Raw genomic sequence first — 18,703 nt, forward strand, 5'->3', positions numbered from 1 at the left:
CCGGGATCGAACCCGGGCCTCCGCGGTGGGAAGCCAGCGACTAACCGCTTGAGCTATGGCGCGCCCTGAGATGTGTCTTTCTAAGTTGTCTTACATGCATGTTTGCCCCTTCGCTATTTGCCATTACAATTCCAAAAGATTTGTTTAGGGTTTTATTGGTTGTTTGCAATGAGTCAGCTGTACAGCACGCGTGTCACAGCGTGCTTGTTGTCATGGTGTTCATATCCGTTCCTGAATATCTTACTTAATAAGGAAATAGCAAAAAGCTTATACAAATCNTTTTGTGGTTGTGTGAATGTGTTTATGTTGGTTTCTTTTCTGCTCATGCTCCTTTATAATTGGGCTTTTGGCGGTTGAGTAACCACATAAATCATTATTATTCCCAAATAGAAGAAATATATTTTAAATGTAAAACAGAGATATCGTGCCAATGAGTGCGTTACTAAGCCTATTACCTTGCCCATTAAGTGACAATATTCTGATTGTCACATGGGACCACTTTCATGAATCATGCTCACAACCTTGTCAGCTGTATAATGCTTGTCTCTGTATGTTTCATTGCTGTAAAAAAATGTCTCTATCTTCAGACTGGGATGGATGCTTTACGGCTCATACGTCATTTTTTTTATTAAAATTCTTTTGTGTGTGTTCACATGCACACCCTGCTCTTTCTGTGAGCCACAACGTATCAGTCCCTAGTCGAAGACAACCTTATAAATTTCTTCGTCTTGTAAGTGACAGCTTGTAATATGTCAAGCTCTTAATCAGTGAAAGAAGAAACGTGACTTTTGATCAAGGGGACACGTTGAGGATTGTCAACGTTGGATTAATGTGTGAAAAATGTCCTCAGGGGAAATATATAAATTTGAGTTATATACCCTCAGCTTGTTTTTATATGCACAAAGTTGTTATAACTTTCAGTGTGAAAGTAAGTTTTCATCACACGTAGTGAAACAAATACACATAACTCCTAATGCTGAAGTTCATTTATAATTTATTTAAGGAACGGCATATCTTCTTATTCTTCTTCTTCCATAACAAGGATCCGGCTACGAAGTTCCTTTTTGAGGCGAATCAAATTGGTCCTGAGTTCTTGATCTAGGCTGACAATTTATTGTCTATGCATGGGGATATAATTACATGTGACCATCCTTCACACATACTTATGCTAATTTTTTTGCATTCTCACATATATCAGAAGACATCATTTTGGTTCCATGTAATAGTGTAACGAAATCTGGTACGTTTATAGAATTCGTAATTGAGTAGGAATTCATAATTTCATTAAGTAGTGAAAATCGTTAGAGGGGATGTCATTTGCAGTTTGTAATTAAATTGATTGGTCTCAGAATTATAGCTACAGTTTTATAATTTAATGAAACTTGCTGATAGTTATGCAGGATAAAATTGTAATAGAATAAATTAAGATTACTGATATTTTTCGAATGTGATGCCGTGTTGTTTGGTATACAGTCACTAAAGTTTCGAAGAGACCTCCTTCCATTTTCAGATAAGACATAAATTTTGACGTAATTATTGGTACCTGTCTTCCAAACAACACGGAGTCACATCCTAGAAGACTCGAATTTTTCTTTCCCGCATATACTTAACGTATTTTTTCATATTGCCTGTTGTTCGCTGTGCTGTTTATTTTCAATACCTTCTCTCGTTCAGTTTTATCTTTTGTACGTAGATGCTGACTGCTGTCGCTAATTTAAGAAATCTCATTTGCGATATTTCCATTCTCATCTTGCGTCCATTCATCGCCGCTCATATTTAACTATCGCGTTTCAGCAGAGGACGTTATGCATACTAATACTCTTTCAAGAGGTCTCCTATATATCGATTTAATCTGTTATGTTTCTGTACATTGCCTCTAACATCCCTTCTACTTTTGTCAGAGAATTATGACCTTTTACAATGACTTGCTCTGTTACACTCTGTATCACAAGTTTATTGGAAGAGTTCAGTGATAATAATACTACAAACACAAAAACTCCATGGCTTTAGTCCGCAAGCGAGCTATACCGACCGAGCGACCGCCGCTTGTCGGCGAAGTTAGTGCCAACTTTAGCGGATAGAGGGTGTCACGTGGTCAGCGCAACGAATCCACACGGCCGTTAATTTCGGTTCTCTAGACCGGAGTCGCTACCTCTGGATCTGTAGCCATGAACTCTGACCATTTACTCTCAGCGTTGACTGTGCACTGTAATTTCAATACATTAATGAGGTCCCTCTTCTGATGTAGCCTATTAGGAGCCAATGGCGTCGTCTTTTGGACACGATGATTAAGTTGCGGGTTACCTAAAGCCCGACCTGTTTGATTAGCGCAGTATCTATTAGAACCTGAAGAAAGTATGAGTGTAGTTCGTTATACATAGTTTAACCATTCCAAGGAAGAAGTTCATGAAAGCAGTGTTTAGTAACCCAGTTTGTACCTCACAGAAGACACCCCGCTTCTCCGTTACAGTCACAAGCCGAGTACTGCTGTCAGGAAAGAGAGCCATGTCCTGTTCGGAAATAATGTAAAGAAGTCTCCATGTTTATATTTATCGTCTGCTTAAATTTTTATTTATAAATTGGGCTCGCTTTATGCAAGTAAGTCGCGGAGCTTGAAATTCCTTTATGGAGTTTGGAGTCAGAAATCTGAGCACGAGACAATTTCTGTCGCCACAAGTCAAGTCAAGATTGTTTGTGGTTCTGTATGGGTGTGAAGTTTAGTCTCTGACATTAAGGGAGGAACATAGACTGAGGGTGTTTGAGAACAGGGTGCTGAGGAGAATATTTGGACCGAAGAGAGATGAAGTGACAGGAGGTTGGAGAAAACTGCATAATGAGGAGCTTCATAACTTGTACTCTTCTCCAAGTATAATTAGAATGATCAAGTCAAGGAGGATGAGGTGGGCAGGGCATGTAGCACGAAAGGGGGAGAAGAGGAATGCATATAGGATATTGGTGTGAAAGCCAGAAGGAAAGAGACCACTGGGAAGACCAAGGCGTAGGTGGATGGACAATATTAGAATGGATCTTAGAGAGATAGGATGAGATGGTATGGATTGGATTGATGTGTCTCAGGATAGGTACAAGTTGAGGGAACTTGTGAACACGGTAATGAACCTTCGAGTTCCAGAAAATGCTGGGAAATTCTTGAGTAGCTGCAGAATTGGCGGCTCCTCCAGAAGCGCTCAGCTCCATGTGTAAATAAGTAAGTAAGTAAGAAAAGTCGTAGTAGTGTTTAAGGTAATATCCGTTATTTTCCTGCAGGAAAGGGGAGAAACCACGAAAATTCGCAGATAGGATGGTCGATCTCGGGACCGAAATTTGAACACGGGGCCTACCGAAAGTCAACCAGGATTTCTACCCAGTTGAACGCAAAGTTCGATGACCTTTGCTGTACGAGATTATATTAGATTCGTCGTATGTCATAAAATATGTTAATTCTTCGGAAAATTGTTTCAGCGGTGTTTCAAGTGTAGTGCATGCATGCGTTTAACTCCAGTTGTGGCCACGTCGAACTATGTATCTGAATAAAAATGAGATTTATTTTATATAATTACCTTGTCTAATCTACGTACCTTACATATTTTATGATTTTTCAGACGTATATGATGTCATCGCGGTCATTTGAAATCTGAAAATGTCCGAAAATCGAGACATGTGCTATCGAAGAACGTATACATCTTAATTTTATACAGAGCGTTCAATCAAGGGGGAAACTTCGCAACACCGCTGACCGGGCCCAACATTCCTCACAGATTTCTGCTGTAACTGCTGATAACAGAATGAGTCATTTATCAGCGCTAATGTCTCATTCTGCTATCAGCAGTTACAGCAGCAATCTGCGAGGAATGTTGGGCCCGGTCAGCGGTGTTGCGAAGTTTCCTCCTTGACTGAACGCACTGTACAAGTTAGAACAGTACAGTTGATACCCAACATAAAGTGCAAGTCATATGAATGTTGCTTATTTGCTTCCCTTCCAGGGCTTCAGTTTCCCACCGGAAGCAGGGTACCCTCTGGACCCTGACCTGGGGCCCAAATACTTCATGATGGAGACACATTACAATAACCCTACCCAAGACGCTGATGTTACAGACACGTCTGGTATACGTGTTTACTACACAGCATCACTGCGACGTCACGACGCCGGGGTTCTGTCAGTAGGGCTGGATCCTAACTGGCGTCATATCATTCCCCCGGGACAGCCGGAAGTCGTGTCTGAGGGACACTGCATATCGGCTTGCACCCAGCAGACGGTGCCTCCACAAGGGATATACATATTCGGAGTCGCTCTACACACACACCTCATAGGTATGTTGAAGTATGACGTTAGTATGGTAGCCCCTGGCCGGGGATCAGTTTACAGCGGTTGACATATGAATCTTATGTATAGAACATACACAGTAGCTGAAATCTTCCGCAAATTTTGAGGAATATTAGGATTTATATCTGTGGAAATGCAGTGCTCTGTGATTTGGTTGATGGCTTCCGGCGTTGCATCACACAAGAGCGTAATATTTCGCACAGTTGATATTCTGATACCTCTCTTTTGACACTGTACAATTTACTGTCCATAAACTGGAAGGGCTTACATTCGTAAGGGCTGCACATCTCATATCGTGCAACATACTCGGTGTTCGATAAAAATGAAGAACAACACCATGTAGTCTTGTGAATAGTAACCGAAGTTTTGGAGGAACCAGTTACTTCCTCCAGCTTCGTGGTACATAATTTAAAAAATAGCATAATGTAAATTTTAACTGCGTGAAACACCAACAGGAATGATTTGTTTCGACCAAAAACAACATGGGCTGTCAAAAAAAGGAATATTTTGTCACATATAGAGAAATGGAACTTAAATAGTTCTTAAGGCTGGTTATTAAAAAGCAATCACGGACAACCGAAAATGTCTGCCCTCCAGTTTGATATTTGGGGGGGGGGGAGAGAGGAAAGTAGAACCTTCTCAATTTAACAGAAATTAGCATATTACTCAATATTGGGAGACATCTTGGTATCAAACAGAAGTCGAGCCCTCTGCTGAAATAGTTTTATTGTTTCAGGCCGAAAAGTTCGTCTTCGACAAATTCGGGACGGCGTGGAATACACGCCTATCACAACTGACAACAACTACGACTTCAGCTACCAAGAATACCGTCGGCTGCAGAATCCAGTTAAAGTGTACCCAGTAAGTGCCTCTTCACGCTCATTGCATTATGGTAGCAAGATAGAACTGTTCAGTTGAGGCGACGTCGTCTCACGTTCGTGCTGCTCTCATGTCTGGTCTTGCAGTGTTTTGAGCAGTGATGAAATAAGAATCAATATGGCTTACTCACGCGTTTTTATTAGTTTCGTCGAGGAATTGACTACCTTCATCTTCTGGGTATATAGGAATTGACGTGCTACAGAGAGGTAGTCATCCTTTAAACGCTCTTCAAATAAACTGTGAAAACGGGTGGCTTAGAGCAGTATCTTTGCCCATATGTAACTGTTCTTACAGTATGGTACAGAACTATTAGGCATATTTTGGACTCTATTCATCGTTTGGTATATATAAGACTAAAAAACAGAACGTTTCGGAGACTGGATCTGTCTCCATCCTTAGGTGGATGCAGCAGTGATTGAGACTAGCTCTCTCTAACGGCCCCAACTGAGTAGGTTTATCCTGTCCCACCCACTTGAGGAAGGAGATAGATCCAGTCTCCGAAACATTTGTTTTTTTGTCTTCTATATACCAGACGATGGATAGAGTCCAGAATAAGCCTAATAGTTCTGTTACAGCGTACACCATCGTCAGAATCCTCCCAAGTCTATTAGTATGGTACAGTTTCTTAATTAGTTTCATACGAAATAATATTGCAGAATTAGGTAGCTTTGAATCCCATTTTATAAAAGATCTATTAATTAGAATAATTTCCTTTGAATTTGTATTTGATTTGAGTTACCGTCTGATGTTTTAGAGATAACTGTCTTATATTAATTTCTTTAAAGCCTATTGGCAACCTTTGTACCGCTTGGTTCAACATTAAAAATCTCTGCATGGCGTGAAAATGCATTTATCTTTGTTGTATGATCCTCAGAAGAAACCTCAGTTGAGCCTCACACTGAGCTTTTCCAACGTCCAATATTCTACAAAATAGAAACCTCCATGGACTTCTCCGTTCACTTCGGGTTTTCTAAATCTTACACATTCGGTAGGACCCCTTGGGCGGGTGATCAGCCTGTCGCAAGGCCTCTACCTGTACACAAACACAGAAAAACGCACACACACAAACTAAACATCCATGCTCTGAGTGGGAGCCCATTTTATTACACAGCATTAAATGGTTAATCTTCATAATTTAGACGCAGTGGGTTTTGCATTAGGAAAGAACTGAATTTTTAAGTATCATATAGACACACTTCACGTATCTGAAGGTTAAATGGCCGCTGTATAATATTTAGTCTTTTAAACCAACATTACGTGAAGCTGACACTAATTAAGTGACCGTCCAATTACGGTTTTATTCTGGAATGAATTGCTTTATTTTAAAACTGAACAAAGGTTAATTTATAAATGTCATATGAGATTAAATTTTAGACCTTTGTATTTTCTGACAAAGAAACGACAGGAGGCACTGATACGAATGATGAGCAACTGAGTTATGGATTTCTTGTTGAAAATTCACAGTCGAAGAAACTGTAGAAACGAGAACTTCAAACTCAAGGATTGGGTAATGCAATCCCTTTCTGATGCTTAGAAACAACAAGGATTCTCTCCTTATATTTTCGGATTTTTCTACGTCTTTCAGGTCTTTAGGATTATAAAAGTAGTGGTTTACTGTATTCTGTTTACATGAATTGTATTCTCTATTTGCAGTAGATCTGTAACTTCTTAATTAGGTTAAGCAAATTTTATCTCAGCAGTGGCCTAAGTTATCTCATATGTGCAGTATCTGTAGTACTGTGTGTATTGTATTGTATTGTATCGTACCGTACTCTATTCTATTCTGTTCCATTGTTTTTTCTGTGATGTTCCATTTTATTATGCTGCAGTCCATTGTCCTCTATTAATGATATTTTCATTTTAAGTAATCACAATACAAACCCCTTTTCATTGTCTAAGTTTGTTGGTTTGTGCAAATAATTGCAAGCATGTTCAGGCAATTAAAATGTAGTGCTAACACATGCAGCCCCCAAGTGCACGGTATCACAGTCTCCTCGAATTTCATTATTAAATCATTCCTTCGTGGGTTTTTATAAACTCAGTGAGAACTCATGATTTATAGCAAAGAGCAATATCTACACACACCTGGAACATGAAACTCTTACAAGTTGAAAACACTTATATTGTAATATGCTTTTCTAAAACATTGCAGTTTGAAACCGTTACACACTAAAGTCATTAGGTTGTTCCCTTATTCATGTAAGAACTCTTGTCTCTTTCTAACGGCGGGGGATGCGCGTTTCTCTTCTCCCTCTGCGTGATCAGTTTATAGGGCTATAGTCTCTTGAGGCAGACCCTGATTGAAGTGTTTGATTCGTGAAACATTGTGCAAACCGTTAGTATAAATTCAGGGTTATCTATGGCATAAACCGTTCGGGCTAGGCCAGTGACATAGATGGAAGACGTCACCGAGAGGATTGTCCATTCCGACCAGATTAGATCTTGGCTTTTCGACAAGATAAATATTCGCGAATGCTATGGAGGTCATACTCGTACACAGGGGTTGGACAAAATAATGAAAACACTGCGGATACTGTACGTATTTGTTTATTAATATGATGTTGATTATATTTGGCCTTCAATACAGCCGCAGTCCTTCTTGAAATGGACTTGTATAAGTTTTGAACAGTCTCTACAGGAATTTTATATCGTCCTTCTTGAAGAACATCTTCAATTTGCTTTAGAGATGTTGAAGTTGGGAACATGTTCCTCACCCTAGTCTCCAAAACTGACCAGAATGGTTCAGTTATGTTCAAATCTGGTGATTGTGTTGGCCAGGGAAGATGCTGAAGTTCATCTTCATGCTTTTCAAACAATGACTGAACAGTTCCAGCTGTGTCAATGGGATCTTTGTCGTCTTGGAAAATTGCATTGTTCGGAAATAACGTCTGGACCATAGGCTACACCTGATTACCCAACCTTTCCACGTACTTCCCTGCAGTAATTTGGCCATGGAGAGCGGTAACGGGGCCAGCAGTTTGCTGTACCACGATATTGTTGCCGAAACCATCACAGAACCTCCCCGTGTTTCATTGTTGGAACCAGGCATTCCGTGTTGTAGGCTTCCTTGCGTGTTCTCCAAACGTAAACTCTTCCTGATGAAGGGAACATCGTGAAGGGCGATTCACTTGACGATATCACGCGCGCGTTTCCAGTTGCCTGGTGTCCAGGTTTTATGGTTGTGACACAATCATTTGCCCATCTAAGCATTACTTTCAATAATCGGAAATTTAGCAATTTTAGCCCCACCCTGGATGTTGGATTTGTGAAGCACAGGGTCTTCGGGTTCAATATTTAGTTCTGCTGCAGCGGTTCTGTGATTTTTCGAAACAGCCTTTCTAAATGTACGACAATCTCTTTCCGTCAATGTTAATTTTCGCCCTCTGTTCCACTTCGCTGATGTTGTCTGCTCATGATTTGTGTAGTTTTAGTTATTTAGAGAGTGTGGGTTTCCCCATGCACCGCGACCAGTTTGATCTATTGTGCTTCCCTCTATGATATTCTACCAGTCTCTTTACCCTCCCGATAAATGGTGCGTACCATCAGTCCCGCCGAGCAAGCGAGTTCGGCCACTTGCTTAGCGGTGTCTATAATGCTTCCCCCGTCTATCGGAGGCCTTAGAGACTATTGTTGGGCGGGAAACGTCTTGGAATTTTGTTCAGTGATCCCCTTTGTGGATATGAGGTTCTTTTACGTGTCGTAAAGTTACGACACGGGACACACAGCTTAAAGTCCCTCCCGGAGGACTTGTTCCCTGAATTTTCCGTTCTTAAAAATTCGACGACCTCCGCCGGGTATTTGAACCCGCGTACTACGAATGATCTGTGTATGTCAGCATAACCTTAAAAACTGTCTCTCTCGATACGCCCAATAATGTGGCAGTTTTTGTCACAGATGTTCCAGCTAAATTCGTACCAAAAGCCTGTCCTTTTTCAAAATCGGACAGATCTCCCATTTTCCGGTTCTTTCACACGGACTGTCACTCAACACAATCACTAATGCACTCACACAAGTACTACAGAGTTTAAATTAATGTAATAACATTCAAGATTGCTAACTGAAGTTCTCTCAGTGGAGCCAACAAAACAAATTATATTCCTCAATTTCTTAGTGTTTCCATTATTTTATTCGCCCGCTGTATGTATCTGCAGTAGGACTAGTATACAGGATCTACCAAAAACGATGTTTGCACCTCTATGCAAGGAATAAAATCAGATATGGAGTTGCTGTTTGCAATATCTTCATCATCAGTGGAAGTAGTTTTATTTGCACACACGTTGAAATGTCGTTACATGCGAAACACTTCACAGTGAGCGCCATCTTTAGCTCTGCATACATCCTGCACATAGTCCACCTCTTGTCAGCTGCTCTGTAACATGGCCTTTATAACATATGCAGTTGCTGCTGTGTTTTCATCCAACGTACTCACCCTTTGCCTGTGCACCTGGTCTTTCACATAGCCCCAAACGAAAAGTCCAAAGGCATGAGATGCGGTGAACGAGGAGGCCAGGCATTTGGTCGTCCTCTTCCTATCCATCGGCCTGGGAACTTCGCACTCAAACAGCCACTGGCAATGTGAGGAACATGAACATGTGCACCGTCCTCTTGCTGAGCTGTGGAGGAACATCGTTTTTCCAACATGTCTAGGAATGAACTGCTTGTAACTATGTCCTCATCAAAGAAAACCGGGTCGATAACTCTTTCATACGTCAGCACGCATGATACCTTCACTTTAATATTATACCTTTAATGTTACCGATATTCTCTGGAAGGGTTATTCACCAAAGTGATACAATTATGCTGAGAGACAAGTCCAGAAATGTGTAATTTTGCGTCATTAGTGAAGACAATGCGACTAAATAAATTATCGTGTAATAGAAATTGTTCGTGCATAAGTGTCGCGAACTGCGATTTAACCTGCTTATCACGTGCTGTAAGTTCCTGGACTGCCACTAATTTGTTTGCTTTCAGGTGTAGGCTCTTCCGAAGAATTCTGTGAACAGTCGTTTGTGGAAACTGTAACTCTACATTTGCTCTGGAAATCGACTCCTTCGGCTCCATGCGGAAGCCTGCCTGACGATCCGCATCTCCAAGGTCACCCAGTAGAATGCCTTTTCCAACACTGCCCGTCCGTTCAAATTTCTCGTACCATCTCCTAATGCACATGTCATTAGGTAATCCCACACCATACTCATGTCTTACTTCACACTGAACTCGAAGAACACGGTCTGCGCTTTCTTCTTTGCGGCAGACATTTTGCTGATCGCACACATGTAATCAAAGTTGTAGTAGCCCGTTAACTACGGTTTGGATGCGCGCGCAACTTTCGTCACTGAAACAATATGAGTTTACGATTATACTGCAGATACCAACATCTTCATGTCTATTTTCATTCTTGAGTTGTTGGTGTGTGAAATCCCGGAATTCATTTTAGTAGGTTGCGTAGCATTATTCCAGTGGGATGTCTCTGCAGAATACAACATTGTCCTAGTTTTTGCGTCTTTCTGCGGGTTAACGACCTGATAACAGTGTCATCTCCTTCTCTGTATGGTGATCGCTGTTAATCGTATTCAGTATTTCGCTGTATGGTGTTCAACTGATGACAGTGTACTGTGTTTCTCTGTAGAGTGACCACCTGTTTACAGAGTTTTGTGTTTCTCTGCAGGGTGATCAACTGGTCACTTCTATGTGCTTCCCTGCAGGGTGACCGCATGACTGAAATGTTCTGTGTTTCTCTTTAGGGTGATCACCTGATAGCCCAGTGTGTATACAACAGCGAGGGACGCACCACAATCACTCTCGGCGGCCTGACGACACGCGAGGAGATGTGTCTTGTCTTCGCAATGTACTACCCTCGGATTGACCTGTCTCTGTGCCACAGTTTGCCATCCCTGCCAACTGTGCTGCATTCTCTGGGCATTCAGGAACTCTGGCCGTGAGTATCAGTCATTCTTTTGGGGCATATTCAGTAGTTCATGTTGGTTTGTACCTATAAACAGCGTATTTTGTTGCCTACCCATAGAGAACGTTGAGGTGTTTCCACTCTGCACTTAAAACGAACTGAATGTGAAGATTGTGCAAATTCTAGCCATCACACGAGAATTTACTCTGCGTCTTTGTTTTATAGCAATACCCAAATAAGTTGAGGGGCTATGCTACAAGCCGGAAGGTCGCGGGTTCATTCCCGACGAGGTCATTGGATTTTTTTCAATTGAACTAATCCTTCCAGCTGCACTAGGCCCTGTGGTTTACTCAGCCTCTAACAAAAATGAATACCAGGAATTAATTAAGTAATTTTCCTGAGGAATAAAATGCGTAAGGCTGACAACCTTGCTGCCATCTATGAGCCGTTTGTCTAGATAATGTGGGAGCCTCAACGTCTTACAACCCTATGGGCCTTCACGGCCTGGTACAGGGATAGCTTTACTTTTAGTTTTGGAAGTAGGCCACTACAAACGTTGCGACACTGTAATAATAATAATAATAGTAGTAGTAATAATAATAATAATAATAATAATAATAATAATAATAATAATAATAATAGAGCGGTCGAATTAGAAACTATACAATGAGAAAACATAACTCGGTTTAGTTATTTGCATGTGCCCTTACATGTCTGTTTACCATTGCATTAGATTTCAGATGTCAGAAATACTACAGTTCTTTATTCAGAATGAGCAAGCGTGTGAATGGATTGTCGGTCTGTAGCGGCGACCCTGACTGTGGCTGATTGCGCGGTTTCCGTTGCGGCCTTCCACAACGTATTAGCATAATGAGACGCAGCAAGGAAATCAATAACAGAACGCACTTACTGGGTGGAAGTATCAGGCTGGAGAAGAACGGAAACTGAAATAGGAAAAGCAACCAACTGTATACATATATAATCAGCTCTAGCGTTAAACAAATCTACATTTTGTCGACGGGCAGTTATTTGGGGGGGGGGGCACTACAACCCCAGTGGGCCTAGACCTACCTCCATGAACTTCTCCGTTCACCGGGCAGTATTTATGGGGTTTAATTTGATTTTCAAAATAAAGAGCTATTAATTCACTATACACCTTTATTGGATATTCTTTGTAATGCATGCACAGTGGGTGTTTTTAGGTAGACACTGAATTTTTAAATATTATTTACATGAATTTCACGTCAAGTTCGTATTGATACAGAAATCCTCAAATAATCAACACTTCTGTTTTGTTTTGTGCTTAATTTTTTCAAAAAGTGGGAAAATGATGTCTTATTGAGCGACATAATTTTGATTGAAATTCATGTCACTTGGTTGCTAAATTGTGTAATGGTACTCTGTTGTCCACCTTTGTTATTTAACGCCAAATGGATATAAAATTCGATTATGGATAGTAAGGCGATTTGAGGTTACCTGTCTGTCTATTGCTCTACAACCCGTGGTAACCTTAGCCGTTTTTTTCAGTTTCTGAATCTATACAGAGTCGGTAAGACTCCTTGGATGGGGAATCAGCCCGTCGCAAGGCTGCTACCTACACACAGAACAACGAAAACAGAAAATAAATGCAGACACCCACGCCTCGAGTGGGTGTGGAACCCACAAACCCAGTGTTCGGGCGGGCCAAGATGGTTCATGTCTTAGACCGCGCGGTCACCGTGATCGGCATTTGAGGTTACCACAGCGGTGAATGTGAAGTTTACAGTCCTCTGAGATGCGATGCGGTGCGAAATGGTGAATAGTTGCTAAGCTAGCAAAGTACACGGTTTTATTTCCCATAAGGTTGCAAACTCACTGCACGGTGAACTGGAGAAAAACTTCCGTGATTTCTTTCAAGGTAGTCATGCAGCAACCTCCCGATGGGCTGAAAGACCAAAAAATGTCTTTATTCATACGACCGGTACCAGTTGGGCCGTGAACACAATTGCCTACTGAACAATAAATATGATTACGTTCTGTATTCTCTTCGTATTTTTAAACACAGTCCTTCGAAAAGTGGATGTATTTTCACTGTCAGGTCAAAGGAAGGAAAGTTGAGACCGCGCCATAGCTCAAGCGGTTAGTCGCTGGCTTCCCACTACGGCTGCCCGGGTTCGATCCCGGGTCTGATCAAGTGGGATTTGTGGTGGACAAAGTGGCGCTGGGGCAGGTTTTCTCCGAGTACTTCGGTTTCCCCTGCCAATCTTCATTCCACCAATTGCTCCACAATCACCCTCACCTGTCATCTGGGGCTGGTACAATAGGCCAGAAGTGGCCGCAGTACAAGGGACTTAGTCCCACCCCACTAGCAATAAAAAAAATAATACAGGGCGTCGAAGAGTGTGATAACTTTGAAAGTTGAATTGGAAAGAACGTGTAAAGGTATGACCAAACCTGCTAAAGGAATTATTGCAGCATTTTGTCGGATAAACTGAGGCATGCCACGTAAGATACAATCAGGGTTGTCAGTATGTGGGCCGAGAGTCAATTTCAGGAACTATTGAGTATGACGCAAATGACTCGATGTGACGTTTGTTGTGAATGAATTTGAAGTGTAACTGTGGAAAGCAATTAAAGTACTACGGAAAAATCAACAGGATTAAGAACCTTGATCTTGTACACCTACCGAAAAAATAAGTTTTTAATAGCCCCCCCCTCGTATTTATACAAAGTTCACCATACCGGATTCCACGTCTAAATATAGTACTATCACGTGTAGGAGTGACTAATAAGATGGGTTTTGAGTTGGGTGATTGGATTTATTGCACCTTATACATTCACAGAGTTCGAGACTACAGACAATACAACGCTATCGCTGTTCTGCACACTTTCCAGTTCACCTTACACACAGACTAGGGTTCTCAGTCTTTACTGGTCGTATCCTGGCAACGGATTTCTAACAGTTCTACTGTCATATCGATTCACACATGAAGCTTTCATGTCACAGCCTAATTCCTTTCTTGCCGTTATTCTGCAACTGCCAATTCCGAAAACTCCACTGAATTCAGTTCCTCATATCCGACAGGCTGGCTCCCGAAACTTGACTCATCATTCTTACTACTGTTCTGTACTCCTATATACTGCCGAACACTTCTTATAACCTCTTTGCACGTACCACGCAGAAAACACAGCATCTATTATTGAGGCGTGTTTGCTGCGACGTTGCCTAGTACTGGATGTCCTATTGTCGCTTTCGCGTATATTGAGGGAATATGTTTACCGAATCGTTGCCTAGCAATGGATGTACACGTCACAATATAATAAAAAGTAAAGCGATCCCAATAACATGCCGTGGAGACCCATAGGGTTGTGAGACGTCGAGACTCCCACATTTTCTAGACAATCGGCTCACAGAGGCGGTGATGTTAGCGTTACGCGGCGGCAACCCCCCCCCCCAGAATATTCCTGGTACTCATTTCTGTTAGAGGCTTAGTCGACCCCAGGGACATTGTGCGGTTGGAAGGACCTTCCGGCTTGTAGCGTAGTGCCTCAACCAACTACGCTACCGCGTGCCCCATCAAAATACAAATATATTCGAGATAGCGATGTCCTTACATGGTAACAACTTAAGAAGACTCGCGTGACAGTGATGTTACTCGCCTGGAAATCTTCTTAGGGCCAAGATCATGTGCTCATTCGTTCATTGCCTTTGGAATTAAGAGGGTCTTGAAACTTCTCAAGTTCAGACTATGGCAGTGACTTGCCCTCTGAAGCCTGGAGCTCTAAGTGGAAACGCTTCTGACGATGGCTTTTAACAATTCTGTCAATCGTCTTTAAGTTTCTTGAAACCACAGCGATCTGTTTGCATCGATAGATAATCGAGTATATTTTTGGATGACTGAAGCAGGTTCAGTTTGCGAAATTTGGCGTTATCAAAAGACTATGGGAAATATCCAGAATAATAGTCACAGTTATCACCTATATAATAATACTTGGTGAATCAGATCGTATCTCGCAGAAAAGTCACTGTATCTTCATTATAATTACCTGTTTTAGTCATCGTGTTTTTGAAATTCAGTTTCATAATTCTAAAACAGATGGTACAAATTATAACCCCTACTCTGAAGGTTTAAGTACCATGCCAATTAGATGTATGAGGTCAGTAGATAAAGATGAGTGGTCACTTTATTCCTGAGTATCGATAGGCTAGGACTCCATACTCGGTTTCGAAATGAGGGGCAAAAATAAAATTCCCTGACGCTCAAGAAGAGCGACCCTGAGATGTGTAGACCGTAGCCATCCTCTATATCATTAATTCTCCAGCGAGTCTGTTCCAGTATTTACTAAAACTAACGGCATTTTAAAAGTTTACGGCGGACAGATTACGTGAGTATAATTACTACACAAGAACGTGGCAATGAGCGTTTGATTGCCTTTGTACAAGAAACTCGAATGAAGATTGGCGTAAGACTAAACATTAAACACATGCCAGAAGCACACGCAGTGCATTGCCCGTGCATGTTATACACGGTAAATGAAAATAAAAAAGTGCACATTATAAAAAAGCATTACTACAAAGCTCCTGTGATGTACCTCCCATTAATTTTCAGTGCCTCCAACGGTGTAGTCTTTACCGAAACATAAGCATCGGATAACAAAGTGAACCTGCGAACAAACCACGTTTATAAAAAAAAAAGAAAAAAAGAAAAAGAAGAGAAATGCCGTTGCTGGTATGGAGGGATCAATTGAATACTGCAACCAAACACAAAGTATATATGTCTGCATCTCGTCAAACATGAAACATGAGTGGGTGTTCGCAAAACAAGCTTCAACTCATCTTCCTTGTTCTGAATACGTGTCAATATTCTTTCGGAAAGAACAGTCATGCACTGATATAAAGTTTAAAATGTTTTTAAAGGATACTGTTTTAAATTAAATTTTCCTGTATGTTGTAACATGAGGGTGTTTGAGAACAGGGTGCTGAGGAGAATATTTGGACCGAACAGGGATGAAGTGACAGGTGTTGGAGAAAACTGCATAATAAGGAGATCCATAACTTGTACTCTTCTCCAACTATAATTAGAATTATCAAGTCAAGGAGGATGAGGTGGGCTGGGCATGTAGCACAAATGGGGGAGAAGAGGAATGCATATAGGATATTGGTGGGAAAGCCAGAGGGAAGAAACCACTGGGAAGACCAAGGAGTAGGTGGGTGGACAATATTAAAATGGATCTTAGAGAGATAGGATGGGATGGTATGGATTGGATTGATCGGCTGAGGATAGGGACCAGTGGAGGGCTCTTGTGAACACGGTAGCGAACCTTCAGGTTCCATAAAATGCTGGGAAATTCTTGAGTAGCTGCAGATTTGGTTTCTCCTCAAGAAGGACTCAGCTCCATGAGTATTTTTTTATTGCTAGTGGGGTGGGACTAAGTCCCTTGTACTGCGGCCACTTCTGGCCTATTGTACCAGCCCCAGATGATAGGTGAGGGTGATTGTGGAGCAATTGGTGGAATGAAGATTGGCAGGGGAAACCGAAATACTCGGAGAAAACCCGCCCCAGCGCCACTTTGTCCACCACAAATCCCACTTGACCAGACCCGGGATCGAACCCGGTCCGCCACGGTAGGAAGCCAGAGACTAACCGCTTGATGTATGCATGAAACTATTAAGCAACTTACGGGAAACCTTATGTAGTTACTATAAATCTCAGTGAGACATCAAATCAAAGTCAAAGTGACATTGCGACTGACGATCAGTCAGGCAGTAAGTCTTGGTATCGAAACCCATGTGGAGCTCATGACCAGATATTTATTACTGCTTGACAGTTACGGTCTTGTTTTGTGGGGCGCCCTCTCTGACGAGAGGACGGGTCTGTCTTTTGTATATGCTGCTGGCCGTTGCCAGCGCAGCCTTTCTCGGGTCCGAGTCCCTTGGGACTCGCGACCATATTTTACTGTCTCAGATCTGAGACTTCCCTTTTCGTCGCCTCCTACAACTCGCAGGGTCACGGTGGAGGTATTCAGCCCCGCCTCCACATGGGTGCTCCAGTGAGACTTTGTATCAATTTTAGAGCTGATGAAAGGATATAGCTTGTAGGATTAAAAGAACATTTAAACTTAACATTGGGCCCAGTAAACATGAGTAATACTATCGCCTTTAATAGGCTTTAGCGCCACATATGTAATTGCTGTGTGCTTAATGTTCCAGCGTGTTGCTCGTAGGTCCGAATTAGTAATTGTTTTGGGGTTAGAGATAATGTGAAACGAAATTAACAACGTTAGGAAGCACACTGTAATTTATTGAAGATAAACCACATATGCTCACTTCAAGTAAACAACACTTGATATAAAAGCGACAAGCGTGGTACTAATTTCTTGCTTTCTGATGTACCAACAAAGATATTTCCTCTTCAGAATCTGATATTTCATAAAAGTAATGCAGGACGTTTTCTGAACGTAAACACTGCGAAGAATAAGACAGAAGCTTTATTCAAGGCAAGACAGGGAGATTGTTCTAAAGCAGTGTTTCTCAACCGCCGGGCCGCGACCCGGTACCGACGGGGCCTCGTCTTATAGAAAAAAGAATTTACCGAGCCGCTGTCTGACAAAGTTTGAGAATCCCTGGTCTAAAGTGAACACGCAGATGTTCATGCATCTATATTAGAATGCAAGGCAGTCTCCTTCCTGTAAAGATACCCATAAATCCTTCGATAATATAACGAATTTCAGCTATTAAGGAACGACGGTAACCATTTTAAATTGCAATGACGATGAAATTAAATATAAACGAAATTCTTGGAACCACTCGGGTTCGATCCCGGGTCTGGTCAAGTGGGATTTGTGGTGGACAAAGTGGCGCTAGGGCAGGTTTTCTCCGAGTACTTCGGTTTCCCCTGCCAATCCTCATTCCACCAAATTCTCCATCATCATAATCACCTGGGGCAGGTACAATAGGCGATTAATGGCCGCCGTGCCGAATGGACCCAGCTGGACTCCACCCCCATTAAGCGAAAAAAAATTCTTGGAATATTTACTGCTGTTCGCTTAGAATATTCTGTCATCCCAACTGTTTTCTATGAGCGAAGTGTGGCCTGTTATGTTATTTGTTTGTTTCTCAGAATGGACAGCGATTGTTTTCCTAAACAGCATTGGGCAACTGGGTTTTTGTAATGGAGATGCAGTGTGTTTTCCAAATGTCATGTGGCTGAATGTCAGACTTCAGTGGATCAAGAGACATTGATATCCTTTTCTTAAATTTTTAAACTCATTATAAACATTTATAAACTATTAGTACATATGTTTTAAAATGAAGTAAATTTCACGGCAGGGGTTCGAATCCGGTGCGCATCAAATCTCCACCCGAGCTGGCTGACATGACGCTGGAAAGCCGTCTCGTTACGTATGACTGGGAGAACCAGTTCAGGAGTTTTCAGGAAGCAACGCGCAAAGGCAGCTTCAAGCCTCTCTGCTGGATGAAGAAGCCTACACTCTTACCGGTAAGTTCAGTCATAGGCTCTGCAGTTAATGTTAAGCGTGACTGACTCCCAGGAATCAGAGCTATACACGTCCCTAACAGCACAGCGTCAACATCCTCACCTGCAGGATTCCTGAAGACGCGG

General features: G+C 41.8%; 1 protein-coding gene across 1 annotated transcript in view; it reads left to right on the forward strand.

Annotated features, from left to right (window-relative positions):
• Nucleotides 1–18,703, forward strand: part of LOC111861506 (MOXD1 homolog 2) — a 212,684-nt gene that overhangs the window by 191,054 nt on the left and 2,927 nt on the right. Inside the window, exons 6-9 of the mRNA XM_023846150.2 lie at nucleotides 3,981–4,308; nucleotides 5,058–5,182; nucleotides 10,942–11,135; nucleotides 18,412–18,580. Coding sequence (XP_023701918.1) covers nucleotides 3,981–4,308; nucleotides 5,058–5,182; nucleotides 10,942–11,135; nucleotides 18,412–18,580 — 816 coding nt within the window. The remainder of the gene's footprint in view (nucleotides 1–3,980; nucleotides 4,309–5,057; nucleotides 5,183–10,941; nucleotides 11,136–18,411; nucleotides 18,581–18,703) is intronic.

This window comes from Cryptotermes secundus, unplaced genomic scaffold (genome assembly GCF_002891405.2).
Source record: "Cryptotermes secundus unplaced genomic scaffold, Csec_1.0 scaffold909, whole genome shotgun sequence".
Taxonomy (NCBI): Eukaryota; Metazoa; Arthropoda; class Insecta; order Blattodea; family Kalotermitidae; genus Cryptotermes; species Cryptotermes secundus.